The following is a 25,231-nucleotide window of genomic DNA, read 5'->3' as shown; positions in this document are numbered from 1 at the left end:
ACTAGTAGTAAAGACTGTAGAAAGAAACGTGTAAAATTTTCTGATGAAACTGTGGCTGCCACGCTTGGACTTTGCAGCGTTTGTGCATTAGGCTTTTGGCTGTTGTGTGTTTGCTGGGACACAGAGCTGACACCTGCAGATCCCATGGCGCTCAGCTACTGCCTGTGCCCCGGGAATCTGTTCTCACTCGTGTGATGAGCTGCAAGCTGCTGTCGTGGACTCCATTCTGGAATGGCTTCACAGCACAGCTGCTCGCATTGCCTTGAATGGGCTACAAAGGGACAAGTCAGTAACAGCCAAGAGGTTTTTTGACTGTGCACATTGGTATTGATGGACAGTTTGGGTGTAATTACTTGGCTGTTTGGGTTATTTTTTTTCACTACATTCATTGCTGATCTTTGATCCCTCTGTCCTCTTTCCCAGGTCGTCCCATTCCACCTACATCCTCGTCTAGCCTTCTTCCATCTGCTCAGCTGCCCAGTTCTCATAATCCTCCACCCGTTAGCTGCCAGATGCCCTTGCTAGACAGCAACACGTCCCATCAAATCATGGACACCAATCCTGACGAGGAGTTCTCTCCTAATTCTTACCTGCTAAGAGCATGTTCAGGGCCACAGCAGACTTCCAGCAGTGGTAAGAAAATTGCACGCATACGGATGTTTGTTTGTGACGTGTTTATGCCATTTTTTATGTTTCTTGCAGATGTATTTTTTTCACCAGTACAAAAGACCGTATATAGAAGTGGGGCAAGCAGAAAAATGTACACGCCTATTTCAGTGAAGCTTAATTGAAAAGGCCACGTGTTATATTATGGGTTTTGTTTTTGTTGCTCATTTGACTATAGAGGTTTGTTTTAGTTTTAGGACTATTAGAATCTGTGTAAAAAAAATTATAATGGAATACTTGTCATCAGAGAAATTTAATTTTTTAAGTTTGTTTCCTGCTCATGGATGCATTAAATAGAGGAGAAATGTGTACACAGTGGTACTGTTTTATTTTGCACAGGCTAATCCTATACTTAAGGTAGAGGATGAAGTTCTGTATCTGGAAATCTGTGTTGCTTCTGTCATTCTGCATCTCTTCTTGTTTCAGCATCTGTCTTTCTATTCTCCCAGTGTCACATTTAACTAAGACATTGATATTTTTTGTAGATTAATCCTACTCTGTTAGACCGCAGTTATAAACGTTTGCAGCTCTGCTTATCAGCCGTATAAACTGTAGCGCTCGGGGTTTTTTTTCAAATGCCACCTTTCCGTTTTGACAAGCAAAATTTGATGAATCAAGGCACTAACTATTTTGAACGTTAACAAATGTTTGTGTTCCAAAATACAAGCAAAAACTGCAAATAGGTTATCCTAGGCTCCTTTGTTTTGCCACTACTTTTTAACACCTGTTTTGGAACAGAAACATCTGTTGTGCAGTTCCTAGCTCTTTGTAAGTCAAGTTTATATTTCATGAAAGAGCATGGCTCTCACAAGTTATTTTATGAGCTCTACTATTAACCTACTGTTTTGGTTAGTGTATCTTCAAAATCCTTATTTGATACAATTTTGTTCATGGAAACTTTCCAAGGTAAGCAAGCTGATCTGCTAATAGAATAAATACAATTAGGATTGGAGGACCTGSAGCAATTGTATGACATAAAAGTAGAAATATGAAAGTAGAATATGAAGTTATTGGTCTGTCTATTGGAAGTTATTGGTCTATATAATGTGTTAAAATTTAGATTATGATAAATCTTCAAAAGACACACTCAAGGTAGTAATTATTTGGAGACTGAGCATGTTTCTTTGGCACTTGAATTTTGAGGATTGAAAATAAAACACCAGTTTTGTTTGTTTGTTCTTGAAAAGCTGCTCTAGGTCATCTGGTAACCTGCGACCCTCCAAATCCCTTGATCTGTGATGGACAGCCCTGTAGAAACTRTAGTAGCAGGGGAAAAAAGGGGATACCTATATAAGATGTCCCATCTTTGCTGAGCCACTATAGCATCTGTGAAGGGTAGTCCCCCAGAAACCATTACGTTCTTGCAGGGGTCAACTGTTTGGGAATAAGGGTGATCTCTCCTTGGATTTTCAAATGCTCTCAGCAAAACCTGTCACTAAATGCTTTTAAGGAAGCATTTTATCCTTAAAGGAAACAGGGCTACCGAAGGGTAASAGGGAAACTTCTTCAATAAAAAGCGGTTATTAGAAAGCAAGTGCTAAGAGTTAATTGGAAAGGAGCTCCTCAGTTCCTTAGTCAAGTTCCATGGGCCATGGTGGCACCTGGAGAAGGTGGTGAGCAGTAGGATAAAAAGTTAACTCGGTAAGGTGTTAAAAACAAAATTGGACTGGGAAGCACTGCACAAAGCCTTATGAGATGAAGTAATGGGGCAATAAAATTCAGAGAAGGAAAGTGTCGTGATACTCACAGAAAACAACAATTAAAAAAATTTCCAGTTGACAGGTTAAAGACGGGCTGTTAAAAAAGAGTTCTTGGGGAGATGCAAGATTGAACTCAGTGCTCAGCATCAGGCAGATGTCAACAGTAGGAAAAGGAATCAAGAACAAAGCGGAGCGCTGCCTGAAGGATGCAGTGATTCACTTTACAAGGGCTCAGGAGGAAATGGGGGAAGTGGCTGGAAGAGAGATGTAGTAAGAGTTGCTGAGCGGAAGCTAGTAGAGATCAGGAAATATGAACCAAAAAAGTTGGAGAGTTAGACAGTGCTTTAGTACTGGGTGCTCGGGCTGCTCTGCTGGAGTTGGAGTGTGAACCAGAACAGCTTTTCTTTTGAAATCGAATGAAAAAAGTGGCAGTGAAAGAACATATGCAAATTTGATGGAAGAGCTCTTTATATCTCATTTAAAATAATAGTCATTGCTTGCTTTSTGTCTTTAAAAGCCTTGGATTTTAAATTTGTTACAGACTGTGGACTAATGCAAGGTACTTCTTCAGGATGCTCAGATATGTTTTGAATTGATTTTAGTAGTTGGTTTGTTCATCTATAATTCACCATATGTTTTCCCAGGCATATTCCATTTCCTTCTTTAATAAACCCTCATACAGTGTATAATGATGCGCTTCTAATTTCCAGGATATAGGAAGCAGCTGTCTTCCTTCCATCTACTCTGCACCACAGACACACATGGGACAGTTTCATCAGCGTTGAGACTGTTTTAGAGCACCAGCTTTTCAGGCCTTAGTACTTCCTGAGAAATTAAGTCAATGTTTTCTAGCAATCTTACTTATTTTCTGCAGATTTTTGCAATACTACTTTTAGAGAGTCTTCAAGAATATACCAGAGATAGTGGCATATACTGCAAATGGGAATTGCTATTTTTTTCGGGGATGGAGTGGGTTCCTTAACAGATTTTCAGAGCAGTGGATGCCAGCTATGATATGGAAATGAGACTGTGCTTTTTTCTTTCCTCATTTATTTTTATAGTCTTTGGAAACCACTGACTAGGAATATTGATTCAGACATTTGGGAGTCAGTGGATAGTTATAAATATTTTGCTTAAATTGGGATTTCGGTTTAAGAAGCTTTGAATATACTTAGATCCCAGCTATTATTGATGGATAATGACAATATGCCAGATACTGGTTATTAATCATTATTTCCTGTCACTATCTTGTTTTTTTTTTTTTTAACATTTCTGTTGCCATCTCCAAAGTACATATTGAAGATTAAATATTTGCAAAAGGTATTGTTACTTAATAGGTGTCCTCTTGTTTGACTGATTGTTCACTTAAGCCCCTTCAATTACAGGGTAATTCCTCAAAAAGCTTAAGATTGGTTTTTCTGCATATGTGGTGGTAGTCATGCATGTGCACTGCCCTATGCCCTTCAAAATAGCCATTCTTGACATATCTGGAAAACTCATTTGCCTAAAAAAATTACCTAATCAAATCTGCCATCAAATGAGCAATCTATTGTTGATATTATGAAGGCCTTTAATCTACAATAAATCTTTGTTAGAACTCATCAGAGCTTCCAGTTTGAGAGAAATGTGATTATAGCCCTCTTAAAATGACATTACATCATTGGGGTGATTGGTTTATCATTTGCAGAAGCGACATCAATCATAACTAGCATAACCACACAGTAAATGAATTCAACCTTTCTGCTGCAGAACAATGACACAATAATTGCTCAAAATCAGACTTAAAATGAAATCAGAAAATGCACTTTCTTTAAATATGATGTTAACCTAATGGAATATGTTATTAAAAATCATGTTTGAGGAAATTCTATATAATTAAAAATATGTGAAAATGTATTCCTTTTTTTTTCTCTCATTAGAACCTGATTTCAGTTGCAGAACCATTTTATATGCAACAGAGATTATGCTGGTTTTAATTGAACTCCCATCACTTTCATTTCTCTGCTTGTATTTCTTAATATAATATGCAGCACAATTATTTGTGATGAAGGACAAGAGGTTTTTGAGATCTGGTGCACCTGCTGATAGTGTCTTGAAAAAAACACATATATTAYGGAAGGAAATTAGGCCTTTTACACATAAACTTACCAGAAATACTTTTTTTTTCCGTGTAAAAGAAGGTCAGTTCCTGTCACACCATTTTCTAAGACAGGTTTTTAAGCTAAAAGTAAGAATCAATTTCTTTCTTGTATACTTTGTATACTTTATATACTTGGTATATGTTTTCTCTATGATAATGCATGGCAACTCATCTTGTCGGTTTATCATTTTAATGGTTTCCACCACAATATATTAGAACAGGCTGTTTCACATAGATAGATAAGCCTTAAGGATAAGAGGGTTTGTTGCCAACAGCTTTCCCTTTGCTTTTTTGTGTGGAAGTTGCTGTTACTTCATCTGTGGAATCCCAACAGAAAAACAGCATTTTTTCAGCCACAGTAGAGCACTTGCACAGTAATTTTAGATATCCTGAATGCATAACTTGACATGTTCATCATCAACAACCACTCAGTCAGTGAGAGAATAGATATTGGGTGAGCTTTGGGAGTGTTTTGAAGTTGGCAATAGGATGGCGTAGGTGCATCACCAAGCTTGGAATAAGCGTGAGATGTTGTCTTGAATCTCGTGGGATTTCTGAAGTTGAGGTGAAGGAAGGGTGCTGCCCAGCTTTTACCTATGTCTTTTTGGCTCAGAGACAGCAAGATAAGATGTTTGGCTCATTGTAACTGTTGGCCCATAGAGTGTCCTGGATTCTGCTTAGGGTTTGATTCGATTTTTCACATGCAGTTGTTGGCAGCAAGGAGAGTAAATTGCTCTTGTTTAGTGGTGTTTTATGCATTCAACTCMAGATGAAAAAATAAGAAATTTGTGTTTGACTGCCATTTTGTATGATACTGCTTTGYAATAATTTAGTATATAAAACTGCAATATTATTTATATTCAATAGAAATATCTAGATACATAGGTCGCCTTTRTTCATCAGATACTACCCATTTGTAGGATTTTATAACTATTAATRTGTGACTTAATTCACATAAACTGTTACCTTCTAGTTTCATCCAGTAGGTAAGAACCTTTTGACCAGAAGGACAGGGGTTTAAGCAGTAGATAAGAACCCTAGGCATGCTGAACTATCCCAGCATGATAGCMGGGGCTGCTGGATTGTGAGAGGAGCCCTTCTTCTGCACAGAAAGAACTCGGCTCARTACTGACAGCGGCAAAAATGTTGACAGGAATCTCTTAAAATTCAGCCAAGGGAAATGGCAGCCCCTGCTYGTGGGGAGGACTGGACACGGTGCTGGGCTCCCGGCTCCTCGCCCTGCTTGAGCAAGGGGTTGGCCGAGATGGTCCCTAGAGGTGCCCTCCAGCTTCCTCCGCCCTGGGAGACCCCCGGCACTGTACAGGGCACTGTGCATGGGCCAGGCTTTTCTGAAGAAGAAAAAGGATTATTATAAAACAAGCCTTGTCCCTGAGCACTTCAGCTCAACCCAGGATTGACATCGACCTGAACAACTTGAGAGGTCAGGAAGTTTGAGAGGTGGGCAAGGCCTGCCGCTTGTATAAGGTTCAGGGTAGCCCTTGGCCAGAGCTTCCCAGCAGTGACTCTTAATATAGGGAGATATAATTCCAGTCATATTCCAAACAACTTTCTTAGGACAGTTCAGYTACAAGCCCATGGGCGTTCTTGCTTAATCCTCAAATTATGGTGCCATGAAAACTTGCTTGCTGTGTGTTGTCTTTGCAGGTGTTTACGTTGCAACTTGATCATYTAAATTGTTGTTTCCAAATTAAAGGGAAATGGGTGTATGTTTCTTTTTGGTTTTTATTACTGAGTGTTTCAGTGTGCTGGTCTTTTTCTTCATCTTGGTACCTGGGGCTCTTGTGTACTCCCCTCGAAGAAAAAGAAAGAAATAATATGAAGAACCCCATACTTAGGCTTAATGTAGTTAATACGCAAAAAAAAAAAAAAAAAAAAAGAAAAACCATTGTTTCTTAGGCTTGTCTTTGGAGGACAAGCAGGGAAACAGTGTCCAATATGTATTTATCTTTTATAGAGGATAAGCTAGAGTAGAAAGTAAAACTTGTTACTTGTGTTTTGTTTGGGTGATTATTCTTTGAAGACTGGCTCTTATCTTTTGGTTTTAAGCAATACTGTCTTTCTGTGTGTCTGTTACCTCCCTTTGCTGTAAACAAGAAGAAATCTGAACTTGTTGTCAGAGTTTTATTCTGAATGCTTTTCCCTTCTGTTTACCTCCAGCTACGCTCTTTGCCTCTGGGTGTGTTTAAACTAAAAGAGTTTGCACATAGAGCTTTATTGATAGAATCTCCTACTGCATATAGAGCTGATGCAAGTAAAATGTTCTGTCCCATTATGCCCTAATCCAGTTCATCAAGTGGATTAAGTCCAACTGCAAGCAGGACTCCTTTGCTTCCATCGCYGCATCTTCTGCTGGGCCTTGCTGGCAGACCTTGAACATCAAGATCTTGTCTTCCTTATGTTCTCTGCTGTAACAGCAACATATTAATTCTGCGTGAAGCCACTGTTACAGCAGTAGTGTAAAATGAGTATGCGGTTCTTCTGTTAAACAGCTGCTATGTTCTCGTGTAGATTTAGGAAGGCTTCTGCAAGAGGGAGCGTGATGGAGGTGCACGCTACCTACGGTGCTTCAGGATCCTCAGGGACTGTTCGGAGACTTGGATGTTGTTGGATGCTTTGAGAGCCCATGTGGAATTGCAGCCTTGTTTTTTTCTGCAGGGATCCTCCTAACCTGCATTGTGTCCGTGGCTGCCTTGCCTGTGTGTGCCTGGCTTGTGCCGCGTGTGCCCGGTTTGTGCCACTTCAGAGCTTTAGGAGCAGAAGGAATTTGAGTGTGGAAGTTGCAAAATGATCAACCTCTATTTCTGCTGTTTGTAATAATTACATATTAAAACTAAGTTAGAGGAGCTATTTTTCTTATGTGAACTAATCAGTAAAATCATGTTGGCTTCTTTTACAAATAGCTAAGTAATTTTTCCTGTGCATTCTTGCACGGAAAAATTGAGGACTTGCAGCCTTGTTGCAGTTAACAATTACTGGCCCAAGTAGAAGCTTTCTTYTTCAGACAGGTGGAAATGCTGATATGGGGGAATTGTTTTGCATTTTGCTAGTACCCAAGTGTTTCCATGGCTCGTTCAGCATTCGCGCCAGACTGGACTTGCATCCCTCTCTCTCCTTGATCTGATTTTGGGATTTTCTTTCCGTGTGTACAGTGGGACCTCTGCTCCCAGGCCCCTTGGTTGTTTCATTGCCCTGACCTTTGCCATCTCTCCAGGGACTTGTTTACCCTCTTGGAGTCTCTGCCCTGCTCCCTCAAGACAGAGCCTCGTGTCTTGGTCCTTCAATCTGGTTGCTTTCTGTTTATTGCATTAGAGTTGGATATTGCCATAACAGAAACATACTCTCCTTTTATTAGGTCAAGTCTAGCAACTCGGAACAGAAGACTCTGCTGTGACAAGTGTTATTTGCTTTTGAAGCTACAAATCTGGACAAAAGTCTGTCCAAGGCTGGAGTTGGTGATAGCTGCCTGGTCGGCAACACAAGTGCTGCCTGAACGGTGGTGAGCAGACCTGTCTTGGTGATAATATAGCCCTTCCCTGAAGAACTGGCTTGCTTTATTTTTCACTTTTAACTGGGCAGGGCTTTGTGCTTCTGTCCTGTATTAAATTTTCAGGGATGAAAGCCTGGAGGGCAACAGTGAGTTACTGCTGAAGACTCTGAAATGGCTGTAAGAAAAGGAGTTTCTGTATTTTCTCTATTCTTATGGTGTCTTTCACCTTGGCCACTTGATTCTTTTCAGTTTGTCACTCACATATAACTTGCCTGTTATAAAGAAGCACTGTTATTTAAAAAAAAAAAAAAAAAAATCCAAGAATAGAGGCTGAAAAGTAACTCCTTACTTTCCCTCCCTTTGCCCAAAACTGTACAAACCTTTATGCAGCTTAAATAAAACAAGGAGCCCTAACTGCTGATTCACATGTTTTGGGGAGAAATCAGGGCTGCAGTGCTGTTTCGCACTGAATTCATTACATCTATTATCAGCTAGGTCATGTTAATTATTTTGAATGTTACAATTATTTTTTTGTACTGGAATCGGTGGGAATTTTGTGCACCAAATTACCAGGCTAACTCCTCCATTAACAGACACTATAATGAAGTGTGAAATGATCTGCCTAAGAAAATGCTGTTAGTGTTTGAGCACGTTTATTAATATCTCTCCCCCCAAACAAGTGGATAATTTTTTCACTTGACATAACAGCCATGGGGACTGGTAGACTTGAAAAGCTCTAAAACCTTTGTGGGTTTGTGAATTCCAGGTTTCTGAAAAGGTACTTGACAATGCCCAGCAGGGCGAGTTTGGGACCAGATCTTGAGAGGTACCTAGTGGCTTTCCATTACTCTGCTGAGTGATGGGCGATGAGGACTGGGATGGGCTGGGTTTGCACATGAATTGAGTGACTCAGTGATACAAATGGTCTCAGCCCCAGCACGGTGGTTTGCATCGTAGCTGCAAACCTGCAGCGCCAGCAGYGCGGCCTCCCCGGCAACGTGCGGCGGAGGCCGGCGCCCTGGCTCGCTGCAGTGCCGAGTCGGCGCTGGAGAGAGAGTTGGTAAAGCTTGGGGGGGAGGAAAGAGGAAATTGTGAATTTGTCAGTTTGTACATGTGTTGCAGGAGGAGCAATATGAATTACTCATCTAAAATAGAACGTTTTGTTCCATTTTAAGATTTAACTTTTTTATTGCACTTTCTTTGAGTATGGGTAAAAAAAAATCTCAAAAAGAAAGGTGAATATATTTCTTTAAAAAAAAATCTGAGTGAAATTTTTCAGCCTTTCAAAAATGAAGTTGCTCTTGCTTTAATTACCTTTTTCTGCATTTTCAAAATCCCTCCCCCTCCATCTTTTCAGCTGCTACTATAGCAGAAGTTACATAGATGCTCTTGCCTGGGGAGCTGGTCTGCTTGCAGTCAGAGCCAATTAAGGGGCAGGTATTTATTCCAAATGCCCCACAGCTGGTGGGGCCATTTTGTGAGAGTGACATGTTGCTGGAGAAAAAGGCACAGAAACCAGAGCTCCTGAAGGAAAAGAGCGGGAGTGTTGGCTAGTTCTGGAGCAAGAGGGGAGGGATTTGGGCCCTGCAAGCTGCTGCCTTGAAGGTATGGTGAGATGGTAGCGATGCGCATGAGCCACGTGAGCCGTGGTGGTTCTGGTAGGAAGGACAGGCTGGTGAGGAGCTGTAGGAAACTTGAGGAGAAGATGTGGGAGACTGGGGCTAAAGACCAAATTTTAAAAAGCAAAATGTGTACCAATACCTTGAGAGCCTGGCACAATACCTATTTCTTAACCTGTATTTCCAACCATACACTACTTCTCAGGGTCTTTTCCCTTGTCTTTCTAGTTTGACTTGCTTGCTTTTTTGGAACTTTTTCCATCAATATCCTGCCATCACAAAGYGGCTGGTTCTGTTTTATAGCTCTTTATGATGGCAGCTTTGTTTTGGGGAGATACAGAGGTGACTAATGAGATCCAGCAACCCAACTGTGTAGCCAGCTCCTCCCAGGAACATGGAAGTTAAACTGTTTTGTCATGATCAGTTAAGATGAAAGCTTCAGCATTTTGAATGTTTACAATTCTTTGAGCAAATTGGTGCTGGCAGGAAAGGCTGGGTCAACAGCCTCGGAGTTCAAGGTTCCTCTCTAGTACAGGAGTTTATAGGAGAGTGTTTTCTTTGGGTAGATTCTGTTTGAGTTCCCCCTATGTCACCCTCCTCTCCAGCATGTGCTTTAGTCTGATGACTTCATCTAAGATGTCTGCAGGCTTCTCTCCATGAGATCCTTTCCATGATCCGTTCCTGAAACAAATAAATGAAATATGTTGCTCTYGCATTTTATCATGATGAAGGTAGGGTGCTTTTTTGCCTAGTGGAAGAGCTCCAGAAAAGCAGGTGGTGCTCACTTYGGGATCACTTAAGTCATCCCAAGGGGGAAATATAGCTCTGCTTTTGTCCTTGTAGAGATTCCTTACACCCCACACGGGTGTTATTGGGTTAATGTATTCATCGGGGATTAGCACGGAATTAATACTACTTAGCAAAGATTGTAGCAAGTAAAATTACATATTACCTTATGAATATAGCAGATACCTGATAAAAAAGATCATGTAATGAAGCAAAATAAAATATTTGTGRATTCACAATTGAACCTCAGAACTCCAAGCTCCCTTCCCTGGAGTAATGGAACACAGGGAAATTTTCCCCACGTCCTGGACGCTCCTTGCTCTGCTCAAACACTGCGTCACCCAGGGCATTGCAGGACGGGGCTGGCTTTTAAACCTACCAGGATTTCTGAATGGAGTGTTCTGGCAGCTGTCAGTAAAACAAATGTTAGTATCCACTGGAAAAACTGATCAGTAGCTGGAGTGTTGTAATTAACATCTATGCTTGTGTGCTCCGCTGCTCCAGCAAATTGGCCTAGTGGACGTGATACATGTGCAGGGGATGAGTTAGAAAATACTGTCTTCTACACTTTACATTTTCAAAATGCGCCAGCCCTCATTTATTACTGAAGTTGTTGTTTTTTGTTTTTTGTTTTTTTTTTTTTATCTCTAATGTGATAGAAAATTCTGAAAGAATCTGTGTATTTTGGTGGAAAATGAACATTAAATGTCTTGCAGAATGGTTGGTTTGTATGGAACCGATGAATTTGTTAAGAGCAGGTCTGATCTTTGAGGAGGAGTCTGTTCTCAAGCATGATGGACTTTGCAGCACATAGGTTGCATGTAGTCATTAGGGGAGAAAAACATTTTTGGAGGACTTAATATTTTACTTAATACTATATTTTGTATTTTGTCGGTGCCAATCAGGCAGTGGAGACTGTAGGTGTAAGTTGGTGAAAACAGTTTTTTGCGTGGACAAGTTGAGAAAAATGAAGTTGCATAATTTTTTCAAAACGATCCCAAGCCCAAGAGGGCTGGAAAGCTGGGGAATGGTTAATTCATTGCTAATATAGTGGGTACATTTTGCAGCATTGTTAAAAATCATATTCTGTGCTAGTTTCCTTGAGTTGTCATTTAAGGATCAAGATTTTTTTTAGCATTCCAGGGAGCTGCAGGTGATAGAGTTTGATTTTATTTATAAATTCTGATCATTGTTTTGGTTTCTAAAAAAAAGTCTGGAAAACCCTTCTTGATAATATTGAATAAGCCCTGGGTTGAAATTTCGTATTTCTGGTTGAAATATCTTTGGAGACATYGTGCTTTTATCTGCCATTCTTCTTTATTGAAAGATCGTGTAAACTTTTTTCCAGATTTTTTTTTTTCACGCTAGAAATGTGCAGAGTCTTATACAACCTTTTTATTTTTTTTCTTTTTTTTTTCTAATATTAGCTAGAATTTATATCGTCCGCTCAATAGTATAACCTTGAAATTCATTAAGCAAGTAGCTGGGAGAAGTACAGATGGTGGGGTTTGGCAAGTGAGTGCTTTTGGTTAAGGTCTCCTCTGTTTGAAGTCATGGATTTGATTGTTGATTTATCACTGATTTTTTTTTTTTTTTTTTTTTTTTTTGTAATTTAAATGAAAAGTTAATTAAGCAAGCTTTGATGAAAATTGTACGTGCAGATTGTAAGTGCTGGTGTACAGCAACTACACTTAGAATTGCTAAGGAACAAAAATCCTTAAGAGTGGCTGCTGTCACCTCGCTAGTTGTTTTGCGTTAGTAGTTCCTTGCCACAGTGTTTCCCTTCTGTAGTTTTGTTCTGTCCTATCAGCATATAAAGTGACTTAATTACAGATATGATCTTCAAAACACAGGAGTGAACATCAATTTTTATATATATTTATTCCTGGAAATTTCTCTTGTTGATCAAGTTTTCAAGCAGGTTCACATCAACAAACATGGAATCAGGGTGATAAATTATGAAGATATGAAGACTCAAATATGAAAAAAATATGAAGACTCAAATATGAAGATTCAAGATAAATTTGAGTCTTCATATCTTCACAAAGGAGAGCAGAAGTTGAAGCTTAAGGAGAGAACGCTAAAAATCTTGAGTTTATGGAGGAAGTTTGATCAAAAATAAGGAAATGTAGCTTAGAGTAACGTGGCACTGAATTAGGAAAGCCTGGAGTGCTTTTGTAATGCATTTGATTTTGCCACTAAGGTCTTTGGATCGACTTATTCAGTGGGTAAAATCCTCCCCCAGACAGTACAATTTAGAGATATTTTCATTTGTAGCTAGCACTGACTGCACAGTGTATTGTTTGTAAATTATCTATATATGTATTGACATCCATGGAAACATGCCCATGCTTGCACATGTGGTGGAAACATAATGCACAGTGTACATATTGTGCCTGTATGTTACTGTGAGGATGGAAAGAAGAATGAAGTGGGAAAAGAAGGCAGATATTTAAAAATTAGGAAGAGTCTGGGTATCTGAGAAATTCTTTTGGTCAAAAGCAAGGAAAAGGGCATTATCTGTAATTAGAAATAATAATGTATAATTGGTTCATTTGCCATATTTCTACAGTTCTGATTTAGTTGCACAATGTGATCATTATGGCACCAGTTTTCAATAGAGGTGTCACAATGAAAAATAATTGCAATATTCCACAATATTAACTGTACCCTAATTGCAAAAGTTTTGAAATATAATTACCGTGAAAGCTAATGCGACAGGGAACATTAAGCATAATTAGTGTATTTAAAAAAAGGGAAAAACTGTTAGAAGCTTGTTATTGTCTCGTAAGGTAGCTTCAAATTAGCTGGATGCAGAGCACTTTCATCTAGGTTTTCTATAATTTTCATTATTAGCACAGACTGCAATAAATTTATTTGACATAGCCCACACCTGCTAACCCTGCAGGAGAGCATTTCTAATGTGCACAGGGCCCAGGCTTTGCACAGAATCTGTCATAATTTCCTGGGAGACAGCAGTAGGTAAGATTTAGGGGGGGGGTTGTGTTTTTTTCCTCTCTCTCTCTCTCTCTCTCTCTCTCTCTCTCTCTCTAACCAAGTCAATCACGCTGTACTGCTCAAATGGAACGCGCCGGGTTTTAAGTAATTTCCACCAAAAGCCAAGATACACAAAAACCCTATTATGAAGCACTTCAAACAAAACAACATTCATTACAAATCATAACCACTTTCTGAAAATCATATAGTACAGAAATTATCCGTTGTCTTTACAGAAGAGCTGCGTGCTTTCTTGCAGAGCGTGGAAGTTCACCCAGTGCGATGATAATTTGCTTCTGGAGTCAAGAAAAGCAAATGATGTTCCACCATTCCTATGCTGGAACATCGTTCTGCATTCCTGTAGTAAAAGAGTTCAGGCTGCATGAAGTAGTGCTTATTACTGTATCATTACATTTTCGATAAGAAATATGAGTACTGCTTTCTTTTTTTCTTTTTTTTGGGGGGGGGGCTAGCATTTTGCAGTTTAAAAGCAATATTTGTTTCTTTTTGGTGGTGGCACTAGTGGAAAGTATCATTTGGAATAAGCTTTGGAATAAGGAAATAAATGGAGGAACAACATTAATGTATGTATTGTTAGGGAAGGCAGTTTTAAGACGAACTTGTGTCCCTGAATTTCTTAGCCATGTAGGCTGCGTTTTATCAACTCTCTTTGCTACCATTGCAGGTCTGCACCAGATTTTTTCTGAAGGAAAATTAGGCCATGTGCCTAAATGAAATTTTAGATTGGCTGGTGAAACCTGTTTTCTGTTGGAAGCCTCCTTTGGTGGGGGAAAAAAAGTATCAGGTTCCAAGCTTTGGAAGTGTAAGTTTAGAAAAGACGTATTCCTTTGTCGTTTGAGCTTCTGTGATTTTTTAGGTCTCTCCAATATCTTTCAATTGCAGAGGTTCTGACACTGCTGGCTAGAGTTAATTTAAGCAGACCTTGCTGCTTTTAATTACCCTAATAGGAACTTGCAACAAAGTTTCGKGCTTCCTTTCTCAAAACTAATTGTCGCTAGAGTTTGCTTCTGCAAAGGTGATGAAAAGAATACGGCTGAAGGAAGCGGTTCCGCGGAGCCCGTTCGCGTTGTGCCTCGCCACAGTCGGCCGCCTGAAAGCAGGCGCAGGAAGCAGCCCTTTCCCCCGGTTCAGTTGTCTGCCTAACCTAGTTTTCGATAAATTTATCTTCTGAAAGTTATTAGACTTTTTTCTTAAGTTTTGTTAAATTATGAGCATGAAAATACTTTTATATAATTTCTGTCTCTGTTTTCATTGTTTTTTTTTTCACTGAGGTTTGTATGTTCTTCAGTTGTCTGAGGCATCTGCGGATGTTTCCTATTAGCCTTTGGTGCAGACTTTTGTAGGTTATGTGGTCTCATTAGAGCACTGCTAATTAGGAGACGGTACCCCAGAACTGGGGTGCTGAGGGCATTCCCGCGACAGCCCTGCCCCACAGAAAGAGCCAGGTGGGATTGGGAGGCCTGCTGTTCTCAGTCACACACAGATTTACCGTCTGTTCGGTATTTTGATGTTTTTTCTGCACCTTAGTTTGTGGAGAACCTCTGATCCTGGCTTTGCTGGAAGGCTGCTGCTGCCGAGCTCCGTAACGAGGCCTGTCCTGAGAGCCTCTCCRTGGTTATTCACAAGTGCTGAAGCTTCTGGGCACAACGCTGGGCTCGTCTGGCACCACAGGTCAGGCCGGCCCTGGGCTCACGCAGAGCTGGTTATTGTTAGCMGCCGTAATGGAGCACGCGGGACTTGGCCTCCCTGCTCGCTCAGGGCCCGCAGGGCAAGTGCCGCTCCTCGCCGCTCAGCRGCCTGAGTCTCTCCCGCCTCTGCGAGCGGCAGCCCCGTTCCCCCCGCCGACCCCACGCCGGGCGAGCGGGGCTTCCAAGAGCTGTCAGACGGCGAGCCCGGCCCGGGAGGGAGGATTTTGCAGTTGGATCATCCGGCAGGTCSGGCTCRACGCCCCCGTGCTCTGCCTTGCAGCCCTGCAACAGGCGGGACGGGCTGGGGGGCGGCAGGGCTGGCGCTCGGCTGCGGCTTGGGGGCAGCAGCTGGGCTGCCGCAGAGGCCCCTGGCAGCCGCAGCCTCCCTTGCTAGCGCAGCCGTGTCAGGGCCTGCTGCTTCAGGTACAGAGACGGGGGGATCGCCTTTCCCAAAGAGCTTTACTTCGTGCTTTAAAAATGAAGCAGAACTCTAATGTAGTCCTCCTTTTTCTTTTGCAAACAACTTTGAGCTGTGTGTTTTGTAGGACTTGCACTGATTCAGTATTTAATGCTTACTGTCAACTCCATGGCTTAATTCCCCTGTTATTTATTATATAAAAAGTCATTTCATTAACCAGATTGAGTCTGATGTGAGTGGAGAACAGAGTTCTGACAGACACGTTTTAATATGTATTCAACATCCAAAATGAAGCTTTAGATAGTTGGCAATTAATCTCCATTTGGACTTGTATATGAAAGAACAGTTTCTTTTTCTTCTCCCTCAAACATGTACACAATTACTCCTACACAAATAAGCATATGAATATTGATAAGTGCACATTTTTAAAAACAGACTYTAGGTAGCTTAGGAATCGGACTTGTTATTGTAACCTCAACAAATGTTTTTCTTAATCCTGTTCGGCATATCTGGAAGTCAGGCTTGCAYGTTCTTGCCTTGTGAGATTGTCTTTGCAAGTGCGTGTTATCTGTTGCGGTGCTGAGCGGCTGTATTGGGAGCGGATTGCTTTGGTTCCCGTGCGAGCAAGGGCACCTGCAGGAACGCCCTGCTGCAACCTTCTGGTTCAGCATCGGGAGCCGTTTTAGACAAAAGGGTTGTGACGAGGAAGGCTTAGATGTGTATTTGTTCTTGGGTTGTTGTTGTAATTTTTCTCTTTTTATTTAACTCACTATGTTTCAATTTGCTCCATGATTTTGAACAAAAGGACRCATTGAGGGGGGAAAAATGAGATTAGATATATGAGTCAGTCATCTCCACCCACCATTCCCGCGAAACCTTTGGCACTGGGTTACTGAGATCATCAGTCCTTGTGAGCAAGTGGAGAGATGTTCTTGTCTTCCACTTTTTGATTAACTGTGTGTCCCTACTGTTTGCAGAAAATCAAGAATTATATGTCCAACTATTCTTTTGTCTCCCTCTTTTGCCCTTTGCATTGTTTGCTTTGAGAGGGTATTAAATTATGAGGACGAGCCCAGCTTGTTGTTTTTGTTGTTGAGCAAGGAAGGTGCCTTTACTAATTAAAATGAGATTTCTTTAGTCAAAGTAACAATTTAGATTCACAGATTATTCTTGRCCCCTAAAACATACGGATGTAAGAGAAATATCAGGAGTTATGTTTTGTGCAGTTGAATGCAGAGGAATGCATGCTTCTCTTAGTGAGATTTTTATTATTATTATTATTGWTTTATGTTTGTCAGCCATTTTCTGTTTGAGATGTAYTGCATAAATAGCTATTTTTTATTCCCACCAGCTGTGCAGCACACAACCAAGTTGATGTCACTTGTCCTTGACAGAGCCCAGCAATCATGATATTCTCCCCAACAGCCAACAGCAGCAGGTGAATGATATTAGCGCTTAAATGCCCAGCAAACTCTGTTCACTAATTAACTGCTCAAGCAGGGATGCCTGCCATCACTCAGTGCCAAGACCCTTGAAAGTACAGAGGGCTGTGTTCAGGTAATGGTATTAGATAATTTGTTCTGGAAATGGAGCTCTTGGAGAAGAAGGGATTTCCTCTGGCACGGTCCCCACGCTTTGCCGGCCTCTTCTCCGCTGCTCAGCGTGGGGTGTTGGAGTTGTTCAAACCAAACCTTGCTCTTTTATATGGACCAAGGAAGATTTGTCCTGCTGTTCGTCTTCTAGGAGAAGCTCAGTTCTGTTCATTTTCCAAAATAAAACCCCAGACCAAAACAATTGTAAAATAACGACCAGCAATTTTGGAGCTTTTTAAGAGAGTAAAGCCAGAATATTCCAGTAGGGAATGTGGAGAAAGATGAATTGTAAGTGGAGTTTCTAGAACATGGCATGTATGTTCACATGTAAAATTGTCAGAAATCTTGAGGATGTGCAAAATTATGCTTTTCTTTTTTACACCAGTCTTTTATCTGTTAGAAGAAAGCATGTAGTGTATATATCTACATTAAAATTGCTATAGAAATCTTCAAGAGTAAGGAAAATGCATGAGATTTATTATGCATAAAATTAATATAGTGTTTAGAGAAGAAATGCCTATTTTGGCTGTGAGTAATGGGGAATAGATGCAACATTTGTAACAGCTGAATTGCATCTCAAGGTAATTGATTTTTATTTTCTTCCTTAATCTCTAAGATACAAACAAAACTTGAAACACTGTGAAGACAAAGTATCCATGCTGTCAGCTTGGAAACAAAAAGGAAGGTTGTGGTAGTAGGTTGCACAGTAGTTGTGAATAGAAATGTTACGCTGTAACCTTGAGCAAACCTCTGATTGCTAAAGGAGTGAAAAGAATATTCCTTATTATTAAAGATATGATTAATACAGGTYAGGACGGAGACCCAAAATGAGTTTGGCTTGCAAAATGTTATAATTTAACTGCATAATAACAGAGTTTTGAAATAAAATAAGCATGTATGAACTCCTAAAGCATTTTGAAGAGCTCAAAAGCAGCCGTGGAAACACAACACGAGTAATTCATGTTACTCTAGCAATTTTCTGCTCGTATTTAAAGCAAGTATTTCATACTAGACGTGCTTTTCAAGCTTGGAGAAAAATAGTAGTGGTAGCTCGTGAACCAGCACCCGGGACCAGGGGGCTGCCGACCCCTCTGCTGCAGAACTGGGCTTTGCAAACGCTTGGTTATCATGTAGGCTTTCTGAGAGTAAGATCCAGTTGTGAATTCTGTTATAATAGCATAAATTTAACATTCTTTAACCTGTAATCTTTTTTCATAACAAAATAAGCTTTTGGATCCTTCTACATTGACCAAGTAGATTGGATAATAATATTATTCAAGATGACTGTGTTATAGATTGCATTTAAATCCCASATATGTGTCTCAAAATTTAACCAGGTGACTAGCTGTTGAGTGAATCCATTTGATTTTACCACCACTGTCAAGGCTAGAGCAGACRTAAGCCTCCTTAAATGAGCCTTGGAACACGTCTCGTAAAAATGCTGTATTGTACAAGAAAACTGTAGGGAAAGCAGGAAGGGAAAGTGTTTAAGCAGTTAAGGGAGCCTTTTGACAGCTCTTTTCATTAGCTGGAGAGCCCCCATCCCGGCAGATGTGCGCTGAGGAGCGTCTACTCTCTGCGGACGGTTGCACCATGGAGATGCTAGAGCAGGATGCAAGGACAGGCAGGTTGCCAGCCCCTGGCTGCAGAGAATTCAAAATTAAAACAGTCATTGAGAGGGTAAGTCAGAGTATCACTAAATACTAGATAAGACAGGAGTTTTGCTTCAAACCTAAGTCAAACATCCTGGAAATTGTTCACTGTTGTTTAATTTGAAATCTTGTTTCTTGAGTGATCTACCCCGTGGTCTGAACTTTGCCATGTTCATATTCATGTGTGTCTTTACGTGTTTGCTTGCTTATTGCAGCGGCTTCTGGAGCAATGTGTAATTTCTGTTTCTTCCTTTTGTCTGGAGGCCTCTCATATTGCGTTTAGATTGTATCCTTTATCATCCCAAATTGACATTTATGCTTCTACTGCTATTGTTTGCCTGGCTGCACTCTGGTCTGGATCGACGATTTGTTTTAATCTCTGTCGCTTCCCTTATCTCCCCCGGCGCAGAGCGCCGGCGCCGCTGCCCGCGGCCTTCCCAGGTGGTCTCKGCCAAGTCAGAGAAGGTTGAACGTGCGAGCCTGGTTTTGATGCAAGTAATGCTGGTGCCTACGAATAAATAAGTCCAGTCGGCACAGAAGAGTGCTATGGCCATAGATAGGAAGCCATGGAATGGAAGCAAATAATGGCTTTGAGATGTYGCTCCTTTTCTTAGGAGGGAGTTGAATAAAGTCAGTTTGCTTTGCCCTAGGGATACAGCAGTTTTTGCAAACAGCTGTTTTTGTTTTATTTTTCTAAAATAATTAGCTTTAAAACTTTGTATTATAAATAGTGAATCTAGTTAGGACCAGAGGTGTCTGAATTTCTCGGAACTTCAGCAGGCTGTTAAGCTACGTGCAGGTTTTTTGCTGGCCGTCATCTTTGTTGTTTGCTCTGGGTTCCTTTCCTAAATGTGCTCAGACAGAAGCTGTGATAGTGACCCGGGTTGTGCCGATGGACCTGGAGCTGGGAGCAAAGGGTTGCGAGGAGGCAGAATTGCATCCTGAGCAATGAATCCCTCTCTGCTTTGCAAACAGGGAAACGGTCAGAGCAGAAACTCCTCTAGAAAGGGCTCTGCAGCTCTCGGGAGATGAACTGAGGCATGAAAGCTGGTAAGGGGAAGCTGATAAAATCATCAAAGATGAGGAGTGATCTAAGAGTAAAACCTGGAATACCTGCCTGTTTCCTTGCTCGTGTGTGTAGACCAAGGCCTGCAAAAATCTGGGTGAGGCTTCTGATTTGCTTGGGGTAAATTTCATGCACCACGAGTTGACCATTTGTTACAAAATATGATGATAGATCCAGTGGCTTCTTGGGATGCAAACAGGCTGCATTGCACCGAGGAGCATTGAGTGGCAGGAATATGGTTTTTGTGCTCACATGAATTCAAGAATAAATAGTGACTGACCCACAGAAAATAAATCTTTAACCTGGGAGAAGATAGTACTGATGAATATGATGAGGAAAGAAAACTTCTGAGTCAATATTTGACAGAGAAGTAGAAGTGTTGTGAGGAAGTAGAAACACTTATTTACATTACTGAGTTACATGGTAATAGCAGATGTATGTATGTGTATATACATTAAGAGAAGCAAAGATAAGATTTATTTGTCTAGTCCTAGAAAGTTCTCAAACATCAAAGCAATTGAGTACATTTTGTGCATTCCCTCCAACAGCATCCTTGTTGGTAGCAGGGCTCCCTGCTTATGTTTTCTTGTCATGTAACATTTATTGTTGGTTTTGCTTCAAAAAGTAATTATAGTTTTGGAGAGTACATGGTGTTTAGAAAGAAGAATAAAGGGGAAAAGGGTTTGCTCTCTAAGAGGTCCCCTGTTCTGTGATGAGAGACTGAAGGCAACCCAGCAGTTTGCCCACACAAGCTTGACAGTGATGGTACTTGATAGACAATTTAGGAACCACACAAATAAACAGCAAATAACAAAATAAAAGCAAAAGAAGTTAGAGTGCTGCCTCTTACCCTAAGAAATTATGAAGCATTGTAAAGCTGCAGATACAGGATGACTGTGTACCATTCCCAACAGTAGTGTAGGCGCCTAGGATGTGCCTAAGCACTGCTTGTGTGTGTGTGTGTTCTTTACCCTCCTCTCTTGATGATGCAGTGCCTTTGAACAGCATATGCTCTTTGTGGACTTTCCTCCACATGTGATGATAAGGATATCCAACTTGCAATTGCAATAGCAGTSTGCCTGATTGCCCGGTGTGAATCACAGGCTCATGTCTGTGGCACAAGCCCATAAGGCTTYTTACTGTGCCCGTGAGGTCCATCACAAGCCACCTCTTGGCTGCTGCAACTAGAGGGTAGGTTCTGTTCTTCAGGGCTTGCTACTTGAACAGAACAGTAGCATAAGAATTCATTAGAAGAGATTATTGACTGATTTCTTTTAAATATTGACTTCACTCAGGTAAGACTTGAGTCCCCAAAAATGTGTTTCCATAATTTTTAATTTCTACTATTCTTAGTTCTCCGACACAATCCAGGTAAGTTTTCATAGCTAGTACTATCTGATAGAGAGCAAACTCGTCCAGGCCATAAGCCATAAAACTTGTGTCTACAGCTGCAAATGGGAAGGTGTGGGTGACTGCAGAAATCCCTCTGAGATCCCTCTGCTGCTTTGGTGTTGGACCCCTTGTGCTCTGTGTGCTGGTCGCCGCTGTGCAGTGAGATCACCGGGAGTTCAGGGGTTCTTCGGCACAGTGCATGAATTACGTGTATTGCAGAGGATATTTTAAGTGCCACGCCAAAAATACTTTTTTTCTGTGAACTTGGATTAATTAGGCATATAAAACTATCTCTGTTGGCTTTTACACAACGCTTGGCAGGGAGCAGGCCGGTGGGTGCAGCACGTGCCGGGAATCGCGCGCTGCTCCGCAGCTCGGTGCGTTGCTGCGTGTTGATACCAGCTGGGGCCAAAGCCACCTGCTGCTTGGCCTTTCCTGCAGTGATAGGTGCCCGCATGTATTGTGCAGCATGCAGGCACTTGATAACCTGCGAAAATACACTGCATTCTTATTTTCTCTCTCTGTGATGTATTTATGCTGTTATCSTGGAACACCTGATGGATTGCAATTCCTTTAGTGCGTTCTGTACAGAAATTCACTGCTTCACACTTGTTGTTTTCTTTTAGCTCACATAATAGTTAATAAAACCATTTCATTGTTCTTAAATTTATCAACACTTAATTCCATCTGTTATCTTTCATCCACCTGTAATCTTTCATTCCTTTAAAGGCCCTCACCAGTGTACTTGAATTGTTTGAACAATATATAATGTTTTTCATATGTAGAAAAGCGTGTTGCCCATGTRTTTTCAACTTCAGCAGTGTCTCTGTTCAGTATTTCCTATTAGCTTTTTTTCCATTTCATAAATATTTTCTAAATAATGCAAGTCTTTTATTTTCTATTACATTGTTACATTTGAGTGTAGCAGCTTATTGTTTGGGACTAAGTCAGAGCTGATGTGAAAATCACAAATCAGAGCAAGTGGAGGAATTCTAATTTCTTTACAGCAGTCAAATTATTCAACACCTATCATAAATTCCTTATCTGTGTGTTTAAATGTAATTGTAGTTGCCATTGTGACTCATGTGTTGATCTTGAAGAAAAGCTCCCTCCTCTCCCAAATTCCTGTGTTTGTCTTCTTTATACTAATGCATTTAATATATCCCTGCCCTGTGAAGTTATATCTGATTTTAATTAGTCAGTGCCAAACTCTTATTCTTTGAGCAGCTTAGCCCTCTCATTTGAGCAAAAAGGTTGTTACTGTTGTTTAGTTTTCATTATTAAAGTTAGTGAATGCAGCTGCTSCATTACTTGAGCACAGTACCGTTTCATTTTGCCCGTGCCCATTGGCTTGCTCATGACTTTCAAGTATGAGTTTATTGACCGTGATTCTTACTTTTCTAATATAATACTTCATTTGGAGGCAGGAGTTCTTACTAGCTAAATTTTTCATAATGTTTAACTTCATTTTTTTTGTAATGTGGAACAATCATTTGGTGCTCCGTGCATGTTCAACTTGTTAGTTTTAAGTGCTGTATCACCAGAACAAACCCAAGCTACTATTAGCTCTTATAGCATAAAATATTTCTGTTTTTCCACTGTACAATTTCTGTTCATAATGAAATCACTGGCAGTGACAAACAAGCGAGGAGATTGCCTTCGCTATTGCCACTAGCAGCTGTATTAGGCTCCCGCCTTAGGTTTGCAATTAGTTGAAACATAGAAACTCTACCTTGAAATACAGTTTGGTGAACTAAATTATTTTTGCTTATTTCCTCTAACATTCCAAGGTATTCAAAAATGAATCGCAGTGGGGGTTGTCGTATGCTTTTCTAAAATCCATAACGTTTATAATGGGTAGCTAGTGCTTTGTTACGTTACACCATTTATTCTTATCTGCTTGTGCCATATCGGGTACTTTAATTTCTCTCATTTTGGCTTTAGGAGCTCTATGTAGCCCGAGTTTTCATTTAAACCTTGCTTTGTTTCCTTCACCAGGAATATGCTTACTCTCCTGCCTGCTTGAGGAGAAGTTGGCTTGTAAGCAGCTTGATGCCGTCGGGTTTGGGTAACACAGGAACACAGAGCGTGCAAAAACACAACCGCGTGGAGGGCTCCGTTTTGGTCAAGAGTGCCRTGCTGACAGCTCCTGTGACAGCCCCGCTTGCTGCGAATGGTTGTGCTTGAACCAGTGTAGAATTGCCCAGTGCATATGGCCTGAAGTGCAGTGTCCCTCCTGTCCTTGTGGCTCCCGTCCCTGCGTGCGCGCCTGGCTGGGAGGCTCTCGCTGCCGCAGGGATTTGGGAACGCTGGGGATGAACGGAGGAGTTTGGGGAACGCTACCTCAAGCTAAGGCGACATTCCCCATCCCCAGTTACACGATGTGTGGRGCACGTTGTGTTCAGAGTTCCTGTGAGCTTGGGATAGTTGTGCGAAACAGCGCGTGGGTTTTTTGAAAGGGAAAATAGAAGGTAGGTTGRTGCAACATAAACCTACATATGCAGATTTTGGTGAGGGAGAGAGAAGGAAAAAAGGTGTTTTATTTTTGGAAGCTTTTGCATGCAATTTCATAAGAGTAAAAACCTGGACGTTTTCCAGCCCCTGAGTGGTAGGACCTGCCTGTGGATGGAGAGGGAGACTCCACGCTGGGGCAGGAGGAAGGACGGACAGCGTCCTTAATGCTTATCCTACACATGCAGTCATGGGCAAGTAAAAATACCATGGGCTTATGTGGTGGGATTCACAGTTTACCTTATTGCTGTTAGTTTTGCATTCAGCCCTCAAGAAAATTTCCTTTGCTATGCAATTAGTCTTTTAGTTTATTTCTAGCAAARATTAGGAATATTAATTACCAACATAAAAACGGCACTGCACCGTGCTGAAACAAATGGACACTTTTTTTATGCTTGGATTAAAACATTACTTGTAATTGTTTACAGTGAAATCTCCTTGCTGTCACAGTGATGTTAGCAGGGTTATAAACTTTTAAATTCTTCCAAAGGAACTGAAAGTCAATTACCTTCCAGCTATGGTGCAATCCAGTAGTAGTTACCCAAATATTGCTGCACTTAGACTGTATCATGTACTTATCAAGCATCTACATGACTCCTTAACTATTTCCAAAACAAAGGAGTCATTATTTACCCACTGTGAAAATAGCCTAGTGCTAGTGGTATTAGAAATCATTAGCACTATTAAGTCCGTTATCAGGTCTGTTAGCAGCTGGAAATATCCTGCAGCTCAGGAGGGCTCCAAAATACTCCCCAGTCGTTTTATTCTAGATCATTTTGTTTTCTTGTATGGCAAAAACAGATGATAATCACATCCAGCCGTAGGCAAAAATAGACACTGACAACACTGGTAGGAAAAAAAAAGATGCATGAAACTTTTCATTGCTTGGGGCAATATTTTGTAACAAGATGAGAGTGTCGTCCCTTAGACAGAGGCGTGAGTGAACAGTTCGGCTCTGTCTTCATGTCTTTTCTGTGGTATCAAGATGACAATTATCTCATCATAGAATACAGTCCAGGATGTTACAAATGTTTATAAGCATCATCCATAGTAACTGTTAATGTGTGAAGAATGGACAAACTCAGGTCCACTTACATTAGTGTAGGAAAAAAACAAATTTTCTATTTGAAGATCATTTAAAACATAAAAGTATGGATTTTGTGTCTTTGCTGTGCCTGGAGTGACTCTGAAGATGGTATCTTTAAGTGGCAGGATAAAGAAGGCCCCCAATGGACTTTGCTGAGGGCCTGACTCTTCAAAAGGTGTGCATGGTTTAAGTGACAGGATTGAGATATTTCTTTAACGTGGCTTACAACTGTATTAGTGGCAAAGGCGTTTTTGCTCACTGTTTACCGTGCACTGGTTTCATGGGCATTGGTTTACTGTTTTTAACCCTCCTAAAATAATACTGAGGGTTAAGGGAATGCGATAGGTCTTTGAAGGAGTACCTGCAAACACGAAGAGAAGATAGCATT

The 25,231-nt window shown here is 40.8% G+C and overlaps 1 protein-coding gene across 1 annotated transcript in view; it reads left to right on the top strand.

The window, feature by feature from the left end:
* The first annotated feature begins 431 nt into the window (after nucleotides 1–431).
* TENM2 (teneurin transmembrane protein 2) overlaps nucleotides 432–25,231 on the top strand; it is a 183,223-nt gene continuing 158,423 nt past the window's right edge. Inside the window, exon 1 of the mRNA XM_026035681.1 lies at nucleotides 432–633. Within this exon, the coding sequence (XP_025891466.1) occupies nucleotides 513–633 (121 nt within the window). The 5' untranslated portion in view covers nucleotides 432–512. The remainder of the gene's footprint in view (nucleotides 634–25,231) is intronic.

Source organism: Nothoprocta perdicaria, unplaced genomic scaffold (assembly GCF_003342845.1).
Source record: "Nothoprocta perdicaria isolate Ctin4 unplaced genomic scaffold, notPer1 scaffold_165, whole genome shotgun sequence".
NCBI classification, from domain to species: domain Eukaryota; kingdom Metazoa; phylum Chordata; class Aves; order Tinamiformes; family Tinamidae; genus Nothoprocta; species Nothoprocta perdicaria.
The sequence above is the reverse complement of the archived record's forward strand: the minus strand, read 5'-3'. Positions and strand labels throughout refer to the sequence as shown.